The 24,470-nt window shown below is 42.0% G+C and overlaps 1 protein-coding gene across 1 annotated transcript; it reads left to right on the top strand.

The window, feature by feature from the left end:
• Nucleotides 1-21,767: 21,767 nt before the first annotated feature.
• On the top strand, nucleotides 21,768-24,010 carry LOC149912720 (uncharacterized). The gene has a single exon (XM_090131545.1). It carries the CDS (start codon nucleotides 22,119-22,121, stop codon nucleotides 23,028-23,030), a length of 912 nt encoding a protein of 303 aa, XP_089987671.1. The 5' UTR covers nucleotides 21,768-22,118; the 3' UTR covers nucleotides 23,031-24,010.
• The last annotated feature ends 460 nt before the right edge of the window (nucleotides 24,011-24,470 follow it).

A 24,470-nucleotide genomic window follows, 5' to 3' on the forward strand; every position in this document is an offset into this window, starting at 1 on the left:
ATCTGTTGTTCTGTGCATCCTGGATTTAAAGACCTTTGATTTCACAGTGTGCCACAACAACTGCAACAAAGGCCTTCTACAACTTCCTTACCGGCATATACCTGATATTTCTCTCTAGACAATGTGAATTTTACCTCAGAATGCATTTTTGACTGATTATCAGATGATAACACAGAGTAGGATTAGATATTTATCATCTAGAAAACTAATTTCAGATGTCTGAATCTTACCAAAATACCTTAAACATATCCTGACTCACACTCATAGTATGCTGAAATCAGAAATTATTACCAAAGACTGATTGGTGAAAAAAAATAGGTAGTATTTCCAAAAACATTACAGTAACAAATGTCAACTGAGGAAAAAGAAGTGTATGGTTCCACTTCTACAGTCACTAGAACTGCACATTATTAACATAAATGCATTTGATCTTAACCAATCTGGTGCCACTGGTTTTACCATACACAGATTATTCGCAGAAGTTTTTAGCCTTACTGCAGAAAACAAACTCATTTAAACATCTTAATCTGCTTAAGTGTTTGAACTGGCAGAAGGAATTTATATATTTTTGCTGCATTTTGGAGCATCTCTATGTGATTTTTTTATTCTGCACTATAAGCTACATGGTTCTTATTGTGAACAGAAGCCTCACATAGTAGGAAATTGAAGGGCTTCACTACTGAGTTTTTGAAACAGTCTAGTTCTCTGAATATTGAATGAAAGAAGAGATCATGGCATACTTATGTGGTACTGACATTTTTTGTTTTTGTTTTTTTTAAGTTTCAGCATGGAAAACTAAATTTTGAACATGGAGATCAACAAACTCAGTAATAAGGTCCTCATTTTTCCTCCAAATGTATTCAAACATTTCAAATGTCAGAGTGGAAACAAAGATATGTTCCAGGGGGGGAATGCACTCTTTATCTGCTTTATCACAGTGAAGGAATAGTAATTTTGAAGCTAAACTCCACATAAAAGAATGGCACAAACTGGGTTTGTTTATTCATTTTAATCTCCTGCATGTGACATTTCTTGACAAATCTGCCTGCACATGTTTAGCAGCTTTCTTCTCTTTCTTCTCTCTCTCTTTCCAGTGCAAAGCCTGTCTTGACAAAACTTGCAATGCTCCATGTACAAGTAGGTCCAGATTTCTACATCTACTTTTCACACAAAGGTTCCCCTTCACCAACTCTGCATCCTTTTTCCTGGGGTTGCTGCATGCCCTTGAATTCACCATGAGAAGGCTAAGACAGCTTGGTCTCACTGACCATCCATCCATGTTAACAGTGGTGTCTCAACAAGAGGTACTTCTTCGTCCAGAGAATCAACAAATACATTTACATTTACAGAATGATCCTCTAAACATTTATTATGCAGAAACAATTATCTTTAATTCCTTGTTTCATGATACCTAAAAGCCTTTCATATCTCATTAGCTAAGAACTTGTCTGTATGAAAAGCAACCCATGTTTTTTGGATTTATTGTCTCCAGCTCTTCTAAGTAGCATCTCTGGTGGTTCAGTGCCAGTCCATGCACATTAAAGTCATTTGTTGCATTATGTGTAATTAGTGTAGTTTGGTCATAGAAGGCCACAGAAGGAAGCTGTAAACTCTATGAACCCTTTGTTTTATGCTGTATGTAGAAATCTACGTGTCTGGAGAATTCACATTGTTTTAGGGACTACGCTGTACTCTAGGAAGGCTGGTCTCTGGAGAAGGATCATTAGGAAAAAGTTGCCTCTAGCACAACATTTTGGAATCAGATCACAACCTTCCAGCTCCAAACTTACTTCTTAAATCCTCTATTTTGAATTATGTGATGTTCACTTAAGTAGAAACTTGTTTCATCTGCACATACATTCTTATCACATACGACTTCTACATATGTTTATATGTATATATGTTTTTAAAGGCATTCTTGTGTCTTTTTTATTATTATAATTATTTTATTTTTTTTATTTTCCACTTCTTGAATTGCTTTGTGAAGATATGGATATTGGAATTCTCCAATTCCTTTCTCTTTCTCAGTTAAGAGTTCTCACAAGGTAAAATGAGTTAATTTGGCTACCCTGTTAAGTTTCAGAACTCCAACCTTTCCAAACAATCAGTAATCATACCTCTTAGCATGCTGCCAAGTAAATCCATTTTGATTACACAACTAAGTGACCCTTCTGCAGTACTTACATAGTCGCTGCATGCCTTTCACTAAAACCAGGATATGAATATTCTGCCCACATCTCAGAGAACAACACGTTCTTCAGGAAATCTACAAAGTAGTGCTATCAGCCTCTTTTCAAATGAAATAAACAGAACATGGATATAAGACACTACTAATTTTGTTTTTCATGTCTTTGAATTATCTTAATTCCCATGGGAAATGATATCTGGTGTAGTCCAATACTTGCACTGCAGCTGTAGCTCTTGCCACACGTTTGCATCATTCTGATTTTCCTATTTCTCTCACTTTAGGCCTACTAGCTATAAGAACTTGATATAATTGATCCTTTTCAAATAGTTTAGGGGATTCCCCAGTACTGAGAATATTACTTATATCTTCCAAGTACTCATCCATAACAAACAACATGCAAGACTGTTATGTATGTAATATTAGCACTCCCAACTTTCTCTGCAATGGAAATGGAGAAAGCTATCTCAAACTTTATAAAACACATATGTTGTTTAATCTCTACAAATTAAAAAAAAAATAGCTTTAAACATTAGAAAATATTTCAAACTATTAGAAAAGAAGAACAAACAGAGAAACAAATGCATTCTCAGTTTCCTTTTAAAAGGAAATTTTAAAATCATCATTCTCCTCCTCTCTGCACAGGTACTTTATTTTGCTTTGACTGACTTCTGTAAATGGTAACTTTATAGGAATTTCCTTCTGAGTTTCAGGAGGTGCCTCATTATGGAGGTAGCTAATTAGGAGGAATTAATTCAGTATTTAAGTGAAAATTGAGCAAGAAAGGCTGCACAGATAAGAGGTGCAACAGCTGAGTTATTTGAGCTGCATTATAAAAGTGATTTGGCAGAGAGTGAAGCATAAAACACAGTTTAATTGTAATGTCTTATTTAGATTCTATGTTTAAAAAAAAAAAAAAAAAAAAGTTTAGCTGGAGGAGGATTCAGTGAGCTCAAAAGGGAATTACAGGTGTAAACAAACAGGAAAAACAGAGTCTGTTAATACATTCCAAATGTTGGAAATCAGAAGCGGCAGACAGCAGGCTGTAAGACTGTGCTGCTTTGTATGTGTGTCTTTCCCAGACTTTTGTTTTCCATATGTAAGTTCCACTCAGCTGGAACAGAAGGTGGCAGACTCTCCAAAGATCTGACTGACGTGGACTTCTGGTGATAGATAGATGGCTAATGTTCATATTTGTCCTTTCCCATAAAGACATTACACTTTCTTGTGGACTTTAGAAATAATGGTGGAGCCAAGGAACGTTTGGATTCTGTGTTGAGAGATATGGTTTAGTGAGACCTATTGGTGACAGGGGGCTGATTGGACTGGATGATTTTGTAGGTCTTTTCTAACCTTGGTGTTTTTGTGATTCTGCGATTCTGTGAAACTCTTTGCTTTAGTCTTTCCCTGGTGTGAGCCACACAATGTCAGTGACAGATTCCTTTCATTTCAGTTCCCTTGGAGCGGAATGACAAACAGATTTCCTGCAATTCACCTTCCCACAGAACTGGTCAGAGAGGACAGTTAGATCTTCTTGCTGTTGGCAATGCACATGTTAACCTACTAAATAACTTACTCTTGAACTGCTGGTGGACCTCACTTTTCCATCCGGGAAATTGTTACAAAGGGGGAATGAGATGGTCTGAAGTGTGATTGCAGTCCTTGGGTGTGCTCAGCGCAGAGCAGAGGAGCTGAGGGCAGCCCTCATGGTGGCTGCAGCTCCTCACAGGGAGCGGAGGGCAGCGCTGAGCTCTGCTCTGTGTGACAGCCACAGGGCCCGAGGGAATGGCATGGAGCTGTGCCAGGGGAGGGGAGCTGGGGGTCAGGGAAAGGGTCTGCACCAGAGGCTGCGCAAGGCAGTGAGTTCAGTGTATGTTTATACACTGCTCTCAGACACAGAGTTTGGATTTTGAGTGGTGCTATGTGGAGACAGGTTGGACATGGTGATCTCTTGGAGCTCAGGATAAACCATGGCTCTGTGAAGTAAATGAGCTCCTTCTCTGACAAGCAGACTTTCAATCAAATTGTAATCTTCTGTTTATCTCTTTATTTCCCAGATTTTCAGGAGAAAAATGAGGTCCTCTTAAGGTAAATGACTCTTTGTGTTGATACAGGTGTTTCATGAATGTTCTAAAGAACAGTTTCCCCTCTAAATGTAATACGCAGGGATGTGTCCCGTTGGCTTGTGAACTCATGCAAATTCACTAATTTCTGTTTTTTATTATTTCAGCTAAATCAGACATTTTAAAATAACTATTTTTTGTAATATGCTCACTGTAAGAGTGTCACTAAATATAACTGGCTTATGCATAAAATATTCAGAACTCACAGGGATTCCAAACCTCGGCTGTAAACAAACAAATAGTCAAAGTTTGATAGGTTTGCCTAGGATGCACTTGCATACTCAATGCAATACAAAAAAAAAAATGAGCTGATTCCTCACTGGCAATTTCAGGCAGTACTGCTGGTCTCCAATGTCGCTGAGATAGATGTGGAAAATTCTTTGGCTTTCAGTACAACACAACCTGCATTTGACCCCTTCCTACTACAGAATCTCATTTGAGAATACTCTATGTGAAAAACGATTGGGGTTCTTAGTTGGCTGGAATCAGAATATTTCATTATATCATGAGATCATAGAATGGCTTAGATTGGAAAGGACACCAAAGATCATCAAGTTCCAACCCACCTGCCACAGGCAGATCCACCAACCTCTAAATCTGGTATTAAACCAAGTCACCCAGGGCCCCATTCAATCTGTCCTTGAACACCTCCAGGGACGGAGGATCCACAGTCTCTCTGGGCAGCCTGTTCCAGCACCTTACCACTCGCTCTGTGAAGAACTTCCCCCAAAATCCAATCTAAACCTTCTCTCCTTGAGCTTAAAACCATTCCCCCTTGTCCTGTCACTATCCACTCAAGTAAAAAGTTGATTCTCCCCCTTTTTTTTAATCCCCCTTTAAGTACTGGAAGGCTGCAATGAGGTCACACTGCAGCCTTCTCTTCTCCAGGCTGAACAAGCCTAGCTCCCTCAGCTTGTCTTTGTAGGGAAGGTGTTCTAGCTTTCTGAGCATCTTCATGGCCCCTCTCTGGACCCTCTCCAACAGCTCCACATCTTTCTTGTGCTGAGAGCTCCAGAGCTGGATGCAGTACTCCAGATGAGGCATCATGAGGGCAGAGTAGAGAGGGACAATCATCTCCCTGTCCCTGCTGGCCACCCCTCTTCTGATGAAGCCCACAATACCATTTGGTTTCTGAGCTGCAAGAGCACATTGCTGACTCAGTTTTTCATCCACCAGGACCCCCAGGTCCTTTTCTGCAGGGCTACTCTCATGGAGTTCTTTTTCCAGTGTGTATTTGTATCTGAGATTCCTCCGACCCAAGTGCAAAACCTTGCACTTTACTGTGTTGAACCTCGCTAGGTTCGCACAGGCCTACCTTTTGAGTTTGTCGAGATCCCTCTCAATTACATCCCTTCATTCTAATGTTTCAACCACATCACTCAGCTATATGTCATCGGCAAACTTGCTGAGGATGCACTCAAGCCCATCACTGATGTTACTGATACTGTCATTGATGAAGACATTGAAGAGCACTGGTCCCAAGACAATGTCACCATTCATCACTGGCCTCCACGTGGACATAGTGCCATTCAACACAACTCTCTGTCTGTGGCCTTCCAACCAATTCCTTATCCACCAAATAATATGTTTATGCTTTCATAGAATGGCCTGGATTGAAAAGGACCACAATGCTCATCTAGTTTCAACCCCCTGCTATGTGCAGGATTGCCAGCCACCAGACCAGACTGCCCAAAGCCATATCCAGCCTGGCCTTGAATGCCTCCAGGGATGGGGCATTCACAACCTCCTTGGGGCAACCTGTTCCAGTGCATCACCACCCTATGAGTGAAAAAATTCCTCCTAATATCTAATCTAAACCTCTCCTGTCTCAGTTTAAGGCCATTCCCCCTTGTCCTATCACTATCCACCCTTGTAAACATAGTCCACTCCTCAAATCTGTCTCTCTTCAATTTAGAGATCAGGATGTGGTGGGGGAACATGCCAAAGGCCTTGCACAAGGTCAGGTACATGATATTGGTCGCTTTCCCTTTTCCACCAGTGTTGTCAGTCTATCATACAAAGCCACCAAATTGGTCAGGCACAACCTTCTCTTGGTAAAGCTATGCTGGCTCTCTCAGATAACCTGCTAAACCCTAATGTGACCTAATGCCCAGGAGGATCTGTTCCATGATCTTCCCAGGCACAGAGGGGAGGTTCACCGGCTTGTACTTCCCTGGATGCTCCTTCCTCCCTTTCTTGTAAATGGGAGAGATGTTTCCTTTTTTCCAGTCCCCAAGGACTTCACCCAACAGCCACGGCTTTTCAGATATGATGGAGAGTGGTCAGCCAGCTACTTTAGGACTCTGGAATACATGTTATACAGCCCCATAGACTTGCATACATTCAGTCTCATGAGATGGTCTCAGACTTGCTATGTTCTTCGGGAAGAAGCGGGGAGGGAGGGATAGGATGATTTACTCCCCCAGTTCCCACCTAGAGGCCCAGGAATGCAAGCTGCAGGGACATGAGAAAACCATCGATACTCTTAGAAAGGAATGAAGATTAGAGATGGGATGGCAGAGGAATTGCAATTGCACAGAGTGACCTGTTAAAAGTCAAAACAAGGAAAAAGGAAAGGCATTCGTAACCTTGATGTGTGTTTGTACTACTGATATTAGTGCTTTGATATTACGATGCGTATTATGTTGTTAACAAATACTTTCAACTTACCTTACAAGAAAAGCTATTTAAAACATTTATAACACTTATAAAAATACATGTAGTACACAAGCATAAGCAGGGAGAAAATACATTTTGATATGTAGAGTGCATTTCGATGTGTAGAGCCTATTAAAATTGGTTGTTTATTTTCTTTATTCTGGTCAGGCACAGATGCTTCAAAGGAGCAGTAAGTTCTCTTGTATCGTACTTTGAAAACCACTGATTTCAGCAACAACTCTTGGAATGGCAAGAAGCAAAACTGGATTGCTTTAATTAATTTAAGTTGGATAACTGCCTATATTACTCACAGCAATAAAACTAGTATGTCATAATAATGTATAATGTCTGCATCCATTATGAATCCCACAAGTAGGTCAAGTTCTAAAAAAAAAGAAATCAGATATTTTGTTCTTTATGTTCAATTTTAGCTATAGGACAAGGAAAAACATGTACAGATCGTTTTTCAGTGTGACTTTCAGAATTACCGGAAACTCAGCTAATTTATACTGACTGTTCTCATTTATCAACTAAATAATCCCTGTCCCTGCAAGCTAATGTACTATATGTGAATATAATCATGTTACATTCGGTGTTCATTGCCCTTCTCTGGCATTTACCAATCTGTACCTCATAAGGATATTTTATATCCAATAGAAACAAACTGCAAAGGCAGAATTAATGGTGAAGGCAGAAAGAATATAGATTCAGAAAAGGAAGTTAGAAGCCTGTGTGTGTGTGCTCACATATGTTTCAAAACAAATGAGAGAAAGATGAATTAGAAAGGGTCAGCTTATTTGGTTTTCAGGCAACACACATTAGCTACCTGCACAAACGAAGCACATGAGCTAAAAGGACAGAATGATGGTATGTGTGCCTTATTAAAGCTAATTCTATATTTACATTCATTCATAAACATTTCTGGTTTAATGCTTTGACTGCACTTTCTTTCTTTCTTTCATTTTTTTGGAAAAAATACTAAGGAAAAACAATCTTCCTTCATCTATTCTGCAAGCAGAGGCAGAAGATTGAAGTAGGAGGTTGATTAACTGAAACTCATACACCTTGCTCTAGAAAATATAATCACATCAGAGGGAGAAAGAGAAAAGAAAATGAGTCAGAAGATCTGGTCAGATGAAAGTGGAATACAACAAAGATCACTGGTAGGTAGCATGGTGCCTGCAATGCTCCTGACCATCTCAGTAGGGTGCCGGAAGGTGCTGGCAGCGTCATTGAGTAGCAATGCTCCTGGCCTACTGACAGGTGCTACTCAGGAAAAGATGAGTCACAGAATGGTTGAAGTTTGAAGGAAGGTCCAAGACCCCTGCTTCAGCAGGGACACCCAGAGCAGGCTGCCCAGACCCATGTCCAGGTGCCTTCTGAAGATCTGCAAGGAAGAGAGTCCAGAACTTCTCTGGACTTGTACCAGTTATCAGTCACTCACCTACAGAAGAAGTGCTCAGAGGGACCCTCCTCTGTACCTATTTGTGTCCATGGCCTTCTGTCCACTGAAAAAAAGCCTGGCTCCACCTTCCTAGTAAGTATTAGTAAACATTGGTAAGATCTTCTGAGGCCCTCTCTTCTCAATGCTGAACAGTCCCAGCTCTCTCAACCTCTCCTCATCAGACAGGTGCTCCATCTCTGCTTCACCTTGGTGGCCCTTTGTTGGACCCTTTCCAGTATATTAATGTGTCCCTCTTATAGTGGGAGAGCACAGAACTTGACACAGTACTTCAAGTGTGCCCTCACCAACAAGAGTTAATGGCCACTAGGTAAAAAGATTATAGGACCAGTCCCAACCTGGAAAATTCCTACAATGTAAGTACCTACATACATATATACACAAGACAGTATGGCTTACATTTAATCATAGGATGAACTCCTGAAGGAGTGCAGAACTACAAATACCAATAAATCCTTTTTAGCTCTCTGATATGTTTATGGAGCCCTGAAAAAGGAGAAAAAATACTTTAGTGACACGTCAAATCAATAAATGGACATATAGGAAGTCGGAAGATCCAAATTCCACAGAAATCAAAACAAAGTTTTCCATGAACAAAAGAGGGTGATCTCTTTTCTCATCTGTACAGTTAATTATATTGCATAGTCCATTTAAGATGCTTTTTTCCACCTTATGGTAAAATACAAGTTGTTACCAATCTGAAAAATGTGTTTTATTTGTGCTCTGGAAGTGTTAGAAAGCACAGACAAGCAAAGGGTTGTAATAAAATACAAAATTACAGAATTGTAGTCACCATGCGAAGGAGTAGAAGGTGGTGCCATTATTGCATGACAGTTGAAGAAGAAAATTAAAAGAAGAAAAAACAGATACGGTGTTAGCAAACAGTTACCAGCATTTACATTCAAGTAATACTGGCAGAGCAAATCACTAGTGTCATCATGAGGATGGTTCAAGAGAAGTAAGGAGGGAAATAAGCATCACAAGCATCTTAATAAAAAATCATTAGGGTGCACTTGCATGCTGCTATTAAAAAATAATTAATATAGCATAAATACTCTGCCAGTTTTTCAGATCAATCTATTGTTTGCTGTCAATCGACTTGCAATGTACTAAGCTCACAACTAACAGAAAATGAGAGAAAAAATCCCAGCTCTCAGTTTGACAATGTCATCCCATCTTAAAATGAATTTCAAGCTTTCTTCCATTTCAGAGTGAAGTAAAGCTCTCTTGTTAAAGAACAATTCCAAAAATGGCTCCTGTACTTTAGCTTCAGCCTTATTACTTTTACATTATTAAAAAAGAAGCATGTCACTCACACAGCTCTGTATTTCTCATCCTGGAATGGTTATAGTTTTTGCCAACCTTCACATTATTCTTATGTACAATAGAAATGAATAACCCCATAATGGCACACAAGTAAGGAATCCAAATAACCTTATCAGATTCAACACATGAATAGTTAGAAGCTGAGGTGACCTTTATTTATTTCTAATAATGATTACCCCTGTCATAGACACTTCCAAAATCTGAGGATTGTTAAAGCTGCTCAAGAGAACACTCCAAGGCATAAGAACCCAAGTTAGGCATGCTTAAATCATCCACCACAATATCAACTCTTTTGATTTCTGGTGTATCTGAAAAAGAAACAAGCAAAGAAAGAACAAATGGCAATAACATAATATCAAACTTAAAATAGTTTCCATTTTTGAAACTAAAAGTACAAATTTAGGGTAACACTTTACAGTTGTTCTCTAGAAACCACTTAGGTACAATGAAGGAGAAAAACTTTATTATTGCTGCTATTGTTTAACTTTATAATACTTTTGCTTCCAGTCTGCAACAGGGTGTAGTTTCAGACCAAGGGAATAAAAGCTGGTATTTCTTGTGACGAATCAGGTATCCTGATAGTATTAAACTATCGGGTAATAGTTTAATTCACAGTCATGTTATGAAACTCAAGAGTGGAACATACAAGGCCAGCAGAAAAATTCAAGGAAAAGAATGGCATGAAAGCAGAGTACATCTGAAAGAAACAGCTGATTAAGGTTAACCAGACTTTGTTTAAAAAAAGAAGTTGGGGGGAAAAAAAAGGAGACTTCAAATTCTTGAAGTCTTAAATTTAATGCAAATATAATTGCTCTTAAAATACCTACTCTATTCTGAACTTAGCTGACAAATTAACTGGTTGAAAGGCCGCAGACAGAGGGTGGTCATCAATGGCTCTATGTCCAGGTGGAGGCTGGTAACGAGCGGCGTCCCCCAGGGGTCTGTCTTGGGACCGGTGCTCTTTAACATCTTTATCAATGACATCGATGACGGAATTGAGTGCACCCTCAGCAAGTTTGCTGACGACACCAAGCTGAGTGGTGTGGTTGACACGGTTGAAGGACGGGATGCCATTCAGAGGGACCTTGAGAGGCTAGAAAGGTGGGCCCGGGTGAACCTGATGAGGTCCAACACGGCAAAGTGCAGAGTTTTGCACTTGGGCCGGAGGAATCCCAGGCATCCCTACAGACTGGAAGGAGAGGTCCTTGAGAGCAGCCCTGTGGAGAAGGACCTGGGGGTCTTGGTAGACGAAAAACTTAACATGAGCCAGCAGTGTGCCCTTGTGGCTCAGAAGGCAAATGGGATCCTGGGCTCCATCAGAAGAGGGGTGGCCAGCAGGGACAGGGAGGTGATTGTTCCCCTCTACTCTGCTCTTGTGAGGCCCCATCTGGAATACTGTGTCCAGGTCTGGAGCCCCCAGTACAAGAAAGACAGGGAGCTGTTGGAGAGGGTCCAGAGGAGGGCCACGAAGATGATCAGGGGACTGGAGCACCTCCCCTATGAGGACATGCTGAAAGAGCTGGGCTTGTTCAGCCTGGAGAAAAGAAGGCTGCGGGGTGACCTCATTGTAGCCTTTCAGTACCTAAAGGGAGCCTACAAAGAGGAGGGGTATCAACTCTTTGAAAGGGTGAGTGACAGCAGGACAAGGGGAAATGGTTTTAAGCTGAGGGAAGGGAGATTTAGGTTGGACGTCAGGGGGAAATTCTTTACGGAGAGAGTGGTGAGGTGCTGGAACAGGCTGCCCAGGGAGGTTGTGGATGCCCCGTCCCTGGAGGTGTTCAAAGCCAGATTGGGTGGGGCCTTGGGCAGCCTGGTCTAGCATTAGGTGGAATGGTTGGTGGCCCTGCGTGTGACAGGGGGGTTGGAGATTCATGATCCTTGAGGTCCCTTCCAACCCTGGCAATTCTGTGATTCTGTGATTCTGTGAAATTCACTGATCAGTTCCAGCACATGCAAAGATAACTACACATTTTCTGCCCCTTACCTCTAAAATCACCACCTATGTTGAGCTTCCAGAGCCACTGACTTCACAGAATGGTTGGGTTGGAAGGAACTTCTAAGATCGTCTAGTTCCATCTCCCCTGCTATAGGCAGGGACACCTCCCACTAAAGCAGGTTGCTCAAAGCCCCATCTAGCTTGGCCTTGAATGCCTTTAGAAGGTGGCATCCATGACCTCTCTGGGCAACCTGTTCCAGTGTCTCACTACTCTCACTGTAAAGAATATCTTCCTGATATCTAGTCTAAAGGTAAGCAAGGAACTTTCTTAAAACAAAATTTAACCATAAATAATCTTATTGTTATTTCATACGAACATGTTTTATGTTTTAAATGATAATTTGCTTTCCCCAGATGAAGGTGTTTCTTTTGATTTTGAACCCTTTTGTAAAATTCTGTATAGCAAAGAGAGCTGTATTTTCAAGCCATCTAAATTCAGTTGGTTTTATGAACCTAGATGAACCAAAGAACACGGAAATCAATGAGAAGGAGAAACAGCAGATCCATTTCCAGGCCTCTGAATGACCGTGCAGCTACATCAAGTCTGTGCTGGGGTCAGACTTCATGGGAACAAAGCTCTGCTTTCTCAAATGTGGCTCTCAGCCATCAAACGACTTCTTGTTTCACTAAGTGTAAGTGTTCCATGCAAGACTCTCAGTTGCACTTTTCCTAGTTTGTTATGATTAGAAGCTGTTTATGTTGATGAAATGTCAGGTTGCATTTTTACTCCTTTGTTATGCAACACTGCTGTTCTGCTAGGGAAAAGTGATTTTATGTTTCTTACAGTAGAAATGATTCATTTAGCCTGGTAAATCTTTGCACAATGCAAACAAATGAGCAAAAAGGTGATCATCTCTGCTTCAGAGTTCTGTGCAAGGTACAATGATATGTTTAAAAAAAAAAAACAAAGGAAGGAGTAATGGGACATTCCATTATCTCATTGCTATGCCAGCTCTATATTAATTTCGTGAGAAAATGCATTCCACTATTCTGCTACAGGCCTTCCATGTGCGAAGGACACATGGCTGATTTTCCACCAGGTGGCTCAGGAGCAGCTAGCTTTTGAACTGTTCTCTGCGATTATAAAATGCATGAAGTAAAAAGAGCCTGTATTATGTAAACACAGCTCTAAGCAATTCTGAAGAAAGCAGTTCCAGTTTGGTTTCATATTGGTTTTATCATACTGGCATCAACACATGTCACCCTGTTATGCTGTTTTGGAACAGGAAGTCATTTCTAATGCCATTATTTCTGCAGCACTGATCTTTATCCCATATTTGAAAAGAAGGCTAAAGGAACTTATTATAAATATACTGCAGAGTACCACATCCTTAAAGGGTATTTCAATACTAACTGAGGGGATTGCTTGTTGGTTGATTTTTGAAACATGATAGTAGGTCATATAGCTTTATATATGTACAAATACAAAATCACGCACACGCACATATATATATGTTTTTATACGTACAGACTATTATTATGTATTTATGAAAACTTTTAGAATATGCATTTTTTAGATAAGGAAATCAGACTAAGATGCTGAGGACAGAGGTATCGTATTTGTGCATAACTGCCAATATCCACTGACCAGATGGCTTTAAATGGATAAGTAAACTTTAGACTTAGGCTGTGTCAATACCAATTCTTCTTTAAAATATCAATGATAAAACATTTCTAATAGGTATGAGTAAGAAAATTCAGATAAAAAAAAATAATATATCCAAAAGAGGTGTAACTGGAGGTATAAACTTTTAAGTCCAAGAGCTTTATAACAGAAGTGAAAATCTCTCACTGACTTCCCAGCAATGGAAGTGTATAATAGATAATTATATAACATAACAGATGTGTTATTCCACTGCTTTACCACTGCCTCCAAGCCAAGCATCCTCACCAGAAGCACACCTGAGCAGAGCTCCATAAAGCATTGCTCCTTCAAGAGCGTAGAGAGGACAGTTGACGCAGCATTCTGGTAAAAGGGGAGAAAAAATCATGGCATCTATTAGAACAACACATCTCAAAGAACCGCATCCATACGTTGTAAACAATTGCTCTTTCACAGTGTTTACCTGTATTCCTCTGCTGCTCACTAGCAAGAGGTTATGTTCAGGCCCAGAAGCTGGAAGTAAATTACACGTGGGAAATGACTGTAGCTCAAAAAGAGAAAAGTTAAATGGTAAATACTAGTTAATTCTTAATGGAGAATGACTTTCTATATACATTTTTAGTGTATCTTAAGGTGTAAATAAAATTAAAGAAAAAACCAAACCTATAAACTAAATACTGAGGGTACAGTCCTAATGAAGCCAAAACTTCCATTTGCTTCTAACACACTGCAAACAAAGATGAGGAGGCTTGTATCAGTTTCAGTTACAGAGATGCAGATAAAGAGCTGTAGCCAAAAGAATGACAAGCTTTTACTAGTATGCTAAGTCAAATTAAATCAATTTGAGGAGATTTTTTCCCATGAATCAGCAACAATTTTGCTATACTTTGCTGTCATTCAGAGACTTCTTTCCCATAACTGAGTACAAGTGATTCCTTTTACTCATTGGTATTGTATCAAAGGTTGTCCAGAAAAGACAGGGCACAAAACCAAAATGTCTATGAGAGGAATGTCTTGGAAAAAGTGATATTTCAAACCAAGAATGCAGGAAATACTCCAGTTCAATGGACGCTCTTTTTTTTTTTTTTTAGAAAATCTGTGCATGGCACATGTTGCCTTCAAATGGGAATGCAAAATGGGGATAGAAACAAAAATTTAGAATATGAATGAATGAAATCTCAAAGCTTTCACAAAGTTTAAACAATCCCATTTATTTGCTTTAATGTCAGCACTAGAATGACTATTTTGGTTTCTGAGATTAGATGATGGCAATTTTAATATATAGTGTGTGCATAAAGGACCTCTAGAACTGGACTGTTAAATGCACTTTTGGAAAAAAAACTTAGGCAGGCACATATCCTCCAAACATTTCATAGTCTGAATTTTCTGCAATGACATAACAAGTACCTTGGTTCTCCCATGAGGCACTATTTGAATATAACGGGTAAACAATCCAATCTTTTGCTAAGATGTAATATCCCTTTTCCCCAGTATATTACTACCAGCAGTAAACATCCAAGGATATAGAATAAAACTGACGGAAAGATGCTTTTCTTCTCCCATTACATCCTCCAAGTTGGCAAGGACTTCCTGTACAAAAGACAAAAGAAGATAAGAAAGGTATAGCATTTTATTATTGAAATACACACAAAAAGCTCTGAAAGCACAATGTCACAGAGACCACATTGACAGCTTAAAGGAATCTCATTAATTATCTTTTTGAAACCACTAGCTCACCTCTTGAATTTTCTGGAGTGAGAAAGATTCTGTATCATAAAAAGGCGCAGTTCTTGAAATCTGTAGCACTACAGCTTAATGCACCAGAGAAAAAGAGATTTGAATGTACCTATTGATGATATTAGAGTCTGGCCTGACCTTCTCTCTTTTTAACTATCAACCTTCTTTGTTTTTGGGATTCCTTTAATTTCTCTGCCTCTAGGCTTACAAATTAACATTTCTCCTCAACTCACATCAGTTAATTCCTTAGGGAAAATTTAACTAAGCTGAAGGAATGTACTTATTTTCCTTTTATTTTTCTGGACTTGCCATCCAATGCTCCAACATGAGTGGGTCTTCAACGGGGCTGCAATGTACACAGCATTACATGTCTCGGGATGTGCAGAACAATATCACTTTGTGGCCAGATTTAATCAAAATACAATGAACTGCACCATATTGTTAACATTTAGCAACTGAAATGTTGCTGCTAATTCCCAACATCCCTAATAGCTTACATAAAATTGAAACAGTGAATTTCTGTTTCATACAGACAAGAGCATTATTGTTGACTCTGAAAAAGGGACAGAGGGGAACCAATAACTTTTACATCACACCACAAATATTTACTGTTTGTACCGAGAGAAAGTTGCAACAGGAAGAGGTTATTGTTCTACGTATGCACAAGGCAGTAAAGGGAGATGTGGCACTCTGCCTGATGTCTTGCAGAGATGTTCATGAATAAAGTGTTCAGACCTGGAATTTTGGGAGATAGAAAGGACGGTGAACAGATGGTTCTGCTCCTGGCAGCCCCCTGTGGTGCAGAAACCACAGAGGGACATAAGGACACTGCATACTCAAGGCACAGGGTAGACCTGTTTTTTTAAACCCTGACAGCTGCCAAAAAGTTCTTGGCTTCAGCACTTTCTTTTCTGAACCAGATGTCATTTCTGTGTGCTGAGAAACCTCTGACAGATTTCAACCTCCATTTGAACTTATGTTAACTTATCACCTGCAGTATATTTTGGCAAATATTTCCATAGATGTACTTCTTCCTGTGTGAAAAACCATATTCTCTCAGTTATTTTTACCAGTATCTTCATATGTCCTTGGAAATGGATATTTTCAAAAGAAAATTTTCACAAATAATTTCATCTAGAGAAAAAAGGAAATATATAATATGTTCTTACAGCAGTGTACTATCATAACTTTGGAAATATTACTGCACTTGCTAGTAAAGTCTAAGAGTGGCATTTGAAATTTAACTATAGGTTAGCAATGGTTAATTGTCAGAGTGCTTGCCCTGATTATTTTTCATTTGAAACTTGGATGTGAGGTGCTGCTAATATGGGGAATATTATTTTTTCTTTTCCTTCATGTAATCAGGCATATTTGCAAAATTCCCTTAGTTCAATTTAATCTTCATCTATCTTAAGCTGTTTTTTTTTTTTTTATTTTTGTCCCTGCATTATAAGCAGTCTGAATGCATACATCAGAGACAAACAGAACAGCTGTTAGCCTAAGGGCTACTAGTCCCATCAGCAGATAAAACATGGTACGCTCCTTTCAAACCATCAGCCCATTATGCTCCCCCATCTAAGCTTCATATAAGAGACAAAAGTAGTTACCACATTATAATTAAGTCATTAACAATGATTGATTCCTGGTATATATTATATCAGCATAATTTTGCTGTAAGTAATGAATAAAGAATTGGGTAGGACACATTAGAGGAAGATTTATGTTCTTCTTTGATAATTTTGAAGAAAATTGTGGAAGGAACGTACACTTTTGAAATTTGATGGTTGGGGTGAAATGTGTTGAGGGTAACACAGGACATAGTGGGGACAAGACCTGTAGTACAGATACATGAGAATAGGAAAAACAGGACATTTACTGGAAGTCTGATTCCAGATTACGTGTAATACCATAGAAGCTGGCATGGCTTTATTACTAGTAGTATATATGGAATTTTGGAGTTGTTCTATTCTCTAGGACTGTGGGAAAACTCAGCTCTGTATTATCATTTATAGCTTAATTTAACTAAGCTGCAATGAATGAAATACTGAAGAACTCTAATAATAGATGGTCCATGAATGCTGGAAGTACATCTGTTCTTTGCTTGGCCGTGTCATTGCTGCCTCCTCACTGAGAGGAGTATTTTAACTTTGACATGTACTTTCCCATCATTAGTAGATTCCTTCCTATATTCTGAACAACATCTCTGTTTGTTCCATTGGTTATGTGTTTTGTTAAAAAATATTTGTTTTCTGTTATTAATTAGAATTTAAAATCTGCATATTGTTCATGTATTGAATCTGTTTTCTGTGTACTGTGTTTCTCCGCAAGTTTATGTCTTTTGCTTAAGTTTTAATGTACAATTGCTAAGATCAAGTTGGATATGGTCTCCATCACCTCTTGAGCAGCAGCATCCCTCCATCACCTTCTTAGCAGTAGCATCCTGTTTTAAAGCAGAAAGTTTACAAACCAGCTTTCTCTCTCTGAGGTCATAGATGCAGGAGATGCAATTAAATCTAATATTATTCCTCTGAAAAATATTAAAATTACATGTGAAAACAAAAAACACTTGTGTTTCTTTATATGATAGCGGCACTGCAATTAAGGTGCAGTATGGGAAATACATTTTTGTTGAGCTTATGCATTTATGGAAAATCAACTCTTAATATCCTGTAAATAAAATTCTTTTGTGGTAAATGAAATAAGGAACTATTTTAAATTAAATACAAACATCTTTTAAGCATGCCAGTTCTTACTGAAAATTCCATTAAAATAAAAAGTTAGCTAACAAATATTTGTCTCACAAACTTGTTAAAGATTTTCTGTTAAGAAATACTAAAGAAGACATCAGAATGTTGCTGAATATTATACACACGAAAAATCATTACTTTTCCTGATGTTTGTTAGTGACCAGGGAAGTGTTCTCTTAAGGCACCACAGGGTCACCCTAACCCAGACCTTGGTAGGGAATAGCACTTCAGTGAACTACTGTCAGTTTCAAAAGAACCATCCTGGCAGCACTGTCCCAAACTTTTAGATTATAACTGCAACAAGTCTCATTCAAGGCCTTTCATATTAAAGCATTTAATAAACTAAGATTTACACACTTGTTACTTGCTGTCTCTTCCTTCTTTTATCGTTGTTCTATATTTCACACAAAACTCAGAGCACATGTGAACAGAGCAGTGTGTCTGGGGAGCCAGTCTTCCCTTTAGTTGCTGTAAAATTGACAGCACTATGTAGCTAGCTCCACAGTGGTGCATTGCTGTTGGGTGACTGATGACGGAAGGTCTCAGGGAGATATTCTCAGACATCATTAAGTACAAATTAAACTAAACAAATTAAAGATATTATGTGTTAAGAGAAAAAAAAAAAGTTTGCCTACTTCAGGCTGTACAGCTTTAGATGCCTAGATGCTATCTATCCATCTCACAGAAAAAACAACGCAACAACTAAATCAAACCAAACAAATATAAAACTCTAAACCACAGCAGAATCAGTATTAAAACACAAATTTGTAACGCTCCTTTTATTGTTATTTCTACACCAAACACAGTAAATCCTCAGAGTCTATGACTGTGTTTAGTTGTGTAGGTGATGTAGGAACTACTCACCATGAAAAAAAAGCAACATAAATGAGAGAAGAAATCAAGTACCTCCAGTATTCAAAATCTTCTAAAATCTCTATGGACTTAACAGGCAAGACATTCCTGCATATTTCAAATACTTCTACTACTTCATTTTGCATCTGGAAAAGGTGAGATCTTCCCTCCTATTTCCTTGTACAGCTTAAGTCAAAGATTACAGGATTTTCAGTTGTCTCATCTAAGGCTGCCAAGATGATTAAAGGCCTGGAGCATTTCCTGCATAACAAAAGGCTGAGAGATCTGGGACTGTTCAGCCTGGAGAAGAGAAGACCTGGGGGGATATCATCATTGTTTATAAATATCTGCAGGGTAGGAGACGGGGCCAGGCTCTTTTCTGTAGTGTGCAAGGGCACAAACTGGAACACAGGAAGTTCCATCTGAACATGAGGAAATCAACACTGCAGATGGAGAAGACTGCCTTTCAAGGTATCCCTTATTCTTTTTGCTGTGAGAGTGACTGAGCACTGGAGCCAGTCACTCAGAAAGGCTGTGGAGCCTTTCTCCTGTAGATCTTCAAGCATCATCTGGAAACAGTTCTGGGCAACAAGCTTTAGGTGTCCCTGCTGAGCAAGTGGATTGCACCAAGTGACCTCAACATTCCGTGGAAAGGAAGAGAAGTGGTCTAGTCAGGATTCCAGGTTTTCAGCTGCCAAGACTGCACACCGGCCATTAATCCTCACCCAAATTCACAATACTTTAGAAAGCTGAATATTCTGAAAGAGACTTCCTACCTGTAATACAGATAACGCCTTTAGGAGTTTTAGTCCTTAGGTATACTTTTCTCCCACATTATCTTATCCTTTTCATTCAGGTACTGGGACAATACTCAAGAACATAACATCCCCAGGTGGGAGGCAAGACCTTAAGAAAAGGGAAGGCCAGGCACAAACTGCATAATAACCTATCCAGAACAGATAAAAGATGGGTGCTCAAGAAAGGCTCTGAAAAAAAATTCATCAAATTCCTGTTTCGGTGCTGTCTGAATCCAATTATTGGAGGAGACGGTTCAACATACATCTATACATATGTACCCAGAGGAAGATTAAAGTAACAAACGAGGCCAAATGCTGTCCAGTTTATTTATTACAAGTTCTAAGCTACTAAGGGATGTGAGAAAGATGGGAAAGTTGGCGATAGTAAAGAGAGAAATTCTAGTGAACGGTTTACAGAGCAGGGATAATCATCACCAAGGATCCAGCAACATCTTGTTGGTCCACAGGGAGGCAGCAAGTTGCTCAGCAACATCTCATTGACCTGCACCGCTGCAGTTCAGCAGCGGGGATACCTGCCCTTCCTTGGAATTCTTCAGGTTTTTATCCTCTGTACCATGGCAGCAGCTGGTTGTCAGGGGCATCACATCCTGTTTGTCACAGTTACGGTAGCTGTCGGGGTGCCCACATTTTGTTCATCGGGAGGAGCAGGACGTCCGTCCTCTTACCGCTGTGCTGATGGTAATTCACCATTAACTCCAAAAGCTTGTCAGCAGGTTATGTCTTGGACAGGTGTCATTGAACAAGCTTTGAGCCAAAAACAGTTCCAGCTTATCAAAGGTGCCTCAATCACATTTTCTTGTCTCAGCGAGGAAAACTGACACACATAACAACAGACATAGCACAGAGATGATTTAGAAAAAGATGGTGCTGTTTTGGAGCTTAGTATGAACTTCAACGTATTTACAGAAGGGTGTATGTATTTCTGTTGTGGTTATCGCCGCTTTCTACAGGGTGAATGTTTTAAGAAAACAATTAAGACGTTCTCTCCAAATCACAATTCAGGTAGAACTTACCTGAATGGAATCAGAAAAATAAGAAATATTCACCAAATAAAATGAGGCAGAGATATCTATTCACTGCTGAGTGCAATAGTTCTGGAATAAGATAGCACTAACTAATGCATGGGTTATCTGTTCTAAAGCCTAAAGGAAGCTTTGCTACGCATCTCAGGGCACTTGCTGGTTTCTGAAGCACGTGAGCAACATCTTGTGTTAGCTGATGAATACAGCAGATTCTGGTCTCTTTACAAATGCTTGAACATTTGAAATATGCATAACCAATGACTATAAAAATATCTCTGTGAGAACAAGATACTCTTACCATATGTACAAATGGTAACCCAGGGATCACAGGCATTACCATCAAACACATGTCATGTATTTACTTGCTTTATCCCAAAACCTAAGTGCTGCTAGTAGCAAGTTGTCTATTTCGAGAGAGCTACTAGCAATTTTTCATCAATGTAATAATAAATAATCAAGAGTCTTGGGAAAGCGGGTTAAAGGAACTGGATGATCTCAAAATTAATCTGTTTTAGATGTACAAGTTTTGCATCAGTGTTAGCAACGCCATGCTGGAGTAGCTAAAAAAATGACAAAGGTCCTACCATTATTATGCCTGCAAATTCTACAAAGTCTCATTGGAGGCATGTTGATTTTCATTCTCTAATGTAAGTATATGTACTATATATGTAAGTATAACCCATATGGTGATGGACATGGCCCAAGAAGTCAGAAAAATGCCATTCAATGAAGTCCTGCCAGAAAGAGCCCTACATAACACTACAAAAAAATAGATGGATGGCTTGATAAAGTATGAGGAATATAAGCAGGGCCAATATAGTGAGCTCACAGCTGAAAGAAGGGAATGAAGAGAAAACAGGAAATTGTAAACATACTTCAACACAGTCCTTTCAATAATGGGTGTACTGCTTATGAAGAAGCAGAGTACTGAGAAGACTTAGTCAAAGCCTTGAACACAACTGCAAAATTCTGACAGTGAACAGACACAATATAGGGAACGGAACGGACAGAGGCACTGCGGAAAACCCGGATGCCATTGCTGGGCTTGGAGTGCTGCAGATGACGCTCGCCCGTTGTGACGTCACTGGCACGGCTCCCCTACGTGAGGGATAGTGACATACGCAGCAGGGGATTGTGACCTCTTGGCCCTGGCTGCCTGTAGCCGGGCACAGAGTCTCTCACTCTGGCTTGTGCCCGCACTCCAGCCGAGCGTGTCCGTGAGGTTTGGAGTGAGGAGCAAGGATAGCCTTGGTGCTGGTCTCGTGCTCTGGGAGCTGCCGACAGCCGCTCTCAGTGCTCGTCCCCAGAGCCACTACAGCTTCTTCCCCGCCCTGCCTGGCTCAGGCAGCCGGGGCACCCAGGAGGCCGCAGCAGCAAAGGGAACCGGTAAGGGGACGCCTCAGCCTGGGCGGCCCAGCTGGGAGGGTTTCCTTCCTGAGGGACCCGGGCACTTGTTCCTCCGCTGGCGGGCTCAGCAAGTGACCGTGGCCTCTCTTCTTCTCCTAGCGTGACCCCTGCTGCTGCAGCAGCGGGGTGAGGAGCAGCCCCTCATCCCCTTAGCTCTCCTGTCCACCCAGCAGCTGGACAGCATGGCCACCGAGCTGGACCGTCGCTGCCCCATTTGCCTGGACAGCATGGATGACGCCAGCTACACGATGCCGTGCCTGCACCAGTTCTGCTTTGGCTGCATCCGGCGGTGGGCTGAGAGCAGGCCCACGTGCCCCCTCTGCAAACGCAGGGTGGAGTCCATCCTGCACTCGGTGCGCGCAGACGACAGCTTTCAAGAGGTTGTCGTCGGACAGCAGGAGAGGGCCAGGACAGCACCCCGCCAGGCAGCACCAGCACAAGAGCCACCAGCGGTGCCCATTTCCCGCCAGCCTCCAGCTGTGCTCCGGCCCCTGCTGCCCTGGCTGCGCCAGGAGCTGGGGCAGCTCTTTGGGGCTGACCACAGGGCAGCCGCTGCAGCACAGCGCCGTGTCATCTCTGGCCTGTGCTTATTTGGTCTGAACGGGGGAGCGCTGACTTTGTGGCTGTTCGGCTCCCTGCGAAGCCAGACCGCCAGCTTTGTGCAACGGCTCGTCCTGCAAACTGCATATGCATGCAATGGGCTGGTGCAACGTGTGCCTGGCCCGGAGGCCTCCCGTGCTGCCACGGGACAGGAGGGCAGCCGCGCAGCTGCCCGTGGTGCAGCTGCCTCCCAGGCACAGATCCCACAGCCCTCCAGCAGCACTGGGGAAGACAACGTGGAGGAGGAGCATCCTGTGCCCTCGACCGCTGCCCTCAGTGAGGGGCCCAGCCAGCCTCCATCCCTCCCGGCTCCATCCAGGACCGGCCAACAAACAGCCCAGGAGGAGCCGGGGGAGGCAGTGCCGGGTCCCTCCAGCACCAACAGGGCCAGGGAGCGCTCACGCAGGGCGCCTCGGCGAGCCCCAAAGAGGAGGGCCCAAGACTCTGGGGCCTCCGCACCTCCTGCCAAGAGGCCACCCCGCCGGCAGCACTAGGACACCGGCCCAGCAGCTAGCGAGAACAGGGCCGGGCCTGCAGCTGGGGCACAACCAGCCCTCAGGGGCTCGGACTGTGTCAGACCACAGAATCACAGCATGGCCCGGGTTGGAAGGGACCTCAGAGATCGGCGATCTCCAACCCCCCCGCCACAGGCAGGGCCACCAACCTCCACACGGAACACCAGACCAGGCTGCCCGAGGCCCCTCCAACCTGGCTTTGAACACCTCCAGGGACGGGGCATCCGCAACTTCTCTGGGCAGCCTCACCACTCTCCCTGTAAAGAACTTCCCCCTGACATCCCACCTAAATCTTCCCTCCTTCAACTTCAAACCTTTTCCCCTTGTCCTGCTGTTATCTACCCTTTCAAAGAGCTGACTCTGCAATAAAAGTACAGAAAAGTCTCCGTGTTGCTACCAGTGCCTTTGTCAGCGCTGTGCACGGGGGAGGTCTGACCTCTGCTGGGCCTGGAGGCCTCCCACGCTGCTGTTACCGTTTCTTTAGAACCTCCCTTAACACACTGCAAGGGCATCCATTGAGAGAGCAGGCACTGCTTTATTTCTACGCAGGGCACAAGGTGGCTCATCTCCACCCATCAAACACACCCGTCTCCCTGCACTGTCTTCTACTTGCAGTCCCAAAGGTTTCACTCCACACTGCTCCCATTGATACACAACGTGCTTACAAGGTTACACAGGCATAACTGAGCCTCCTGCGCCTGCGCAGAGGTTTTGGGGTCTTTGATGGTTGTTTGGGAAGGTGTCCCCCTCCTCACTTTGAGCTCGCTTGGGCGCAGGTTTTCTGAGGTGCTCTGCTCGTGAAGAAGCTAAATTGCTTGTGACAGGTTCTTGGCAATACCCAGCAAAGTATTTGCAAGTAGGCCCACAGTCACATGCAGAGGGAGGAATGGCACTCGCTCAAGTGGTGAAGGGGCTCTCTGGCCACGCCGCACTCATGGCTCCAAACACGCTCTCCTGTCTATCCCTAGATATAAGGGGTAATCCCTAGACAGAAGTCCGTGACAGGGGGGCCCGTGACAGGCCGGAGAGGGGGGGGAAGGGCAGAGAGCTAGCAGATAGTTGTACCGAAGAGAAAACACAACGGCAGTAATCTGAGGAGGAACGGCAACTTACAAAATCGGCCAAATCAAACCAAACGAGAGAGACAAGAGTACCCGAAGTACGAGTCAAACCACGGAAGTGCAAGAGAAGCACGTGCTTTTCTCCGCGGGAGCTGAGACGGCTGAGCCGGGGCCGGAAGGAGAGGCAGACGCTCGGGTCCTGTCTGGACTCCACCTCACTTCCTCTTCCCTCCAGGTCGGTCCTCTGGGGATGCCGCCCTACCCCTCCTCTCCTCTCCTCTCCTCTCCTCTCCTCTCCTCTCCTCTCCTCTCCTCTCCTCTCCTCTCCTCTCCTCTCCTCTCCTCTCCTCTCCTCTCC

The sequence above is a fragment of the Phasianus colchicus genome, chromosome Z, assembly GCF_987193195.1.
Source record: "Phasianus colchicus chromosome Z, bPhaCol1.hap1.1, whole genome shotgun sequence".
In the NCBI taxonomy this organism is placed as follows: domain Eukaryota; kingdom Metazoa; phylum Chordata; class Aves; order Galliformes; family Phasianidae; genus Phasianus; species Phasianus colchicus.

Bases quoted from the DNA above. Each gene is read 5' to 3' on its own strand.
- LOC149912720 (XM_090131545.1), top strand. From the start codon at position 22,119: ATGGCCACCGAGCTGGACCGTCGCTGCCCCATTTGCCTGGACAGCATG.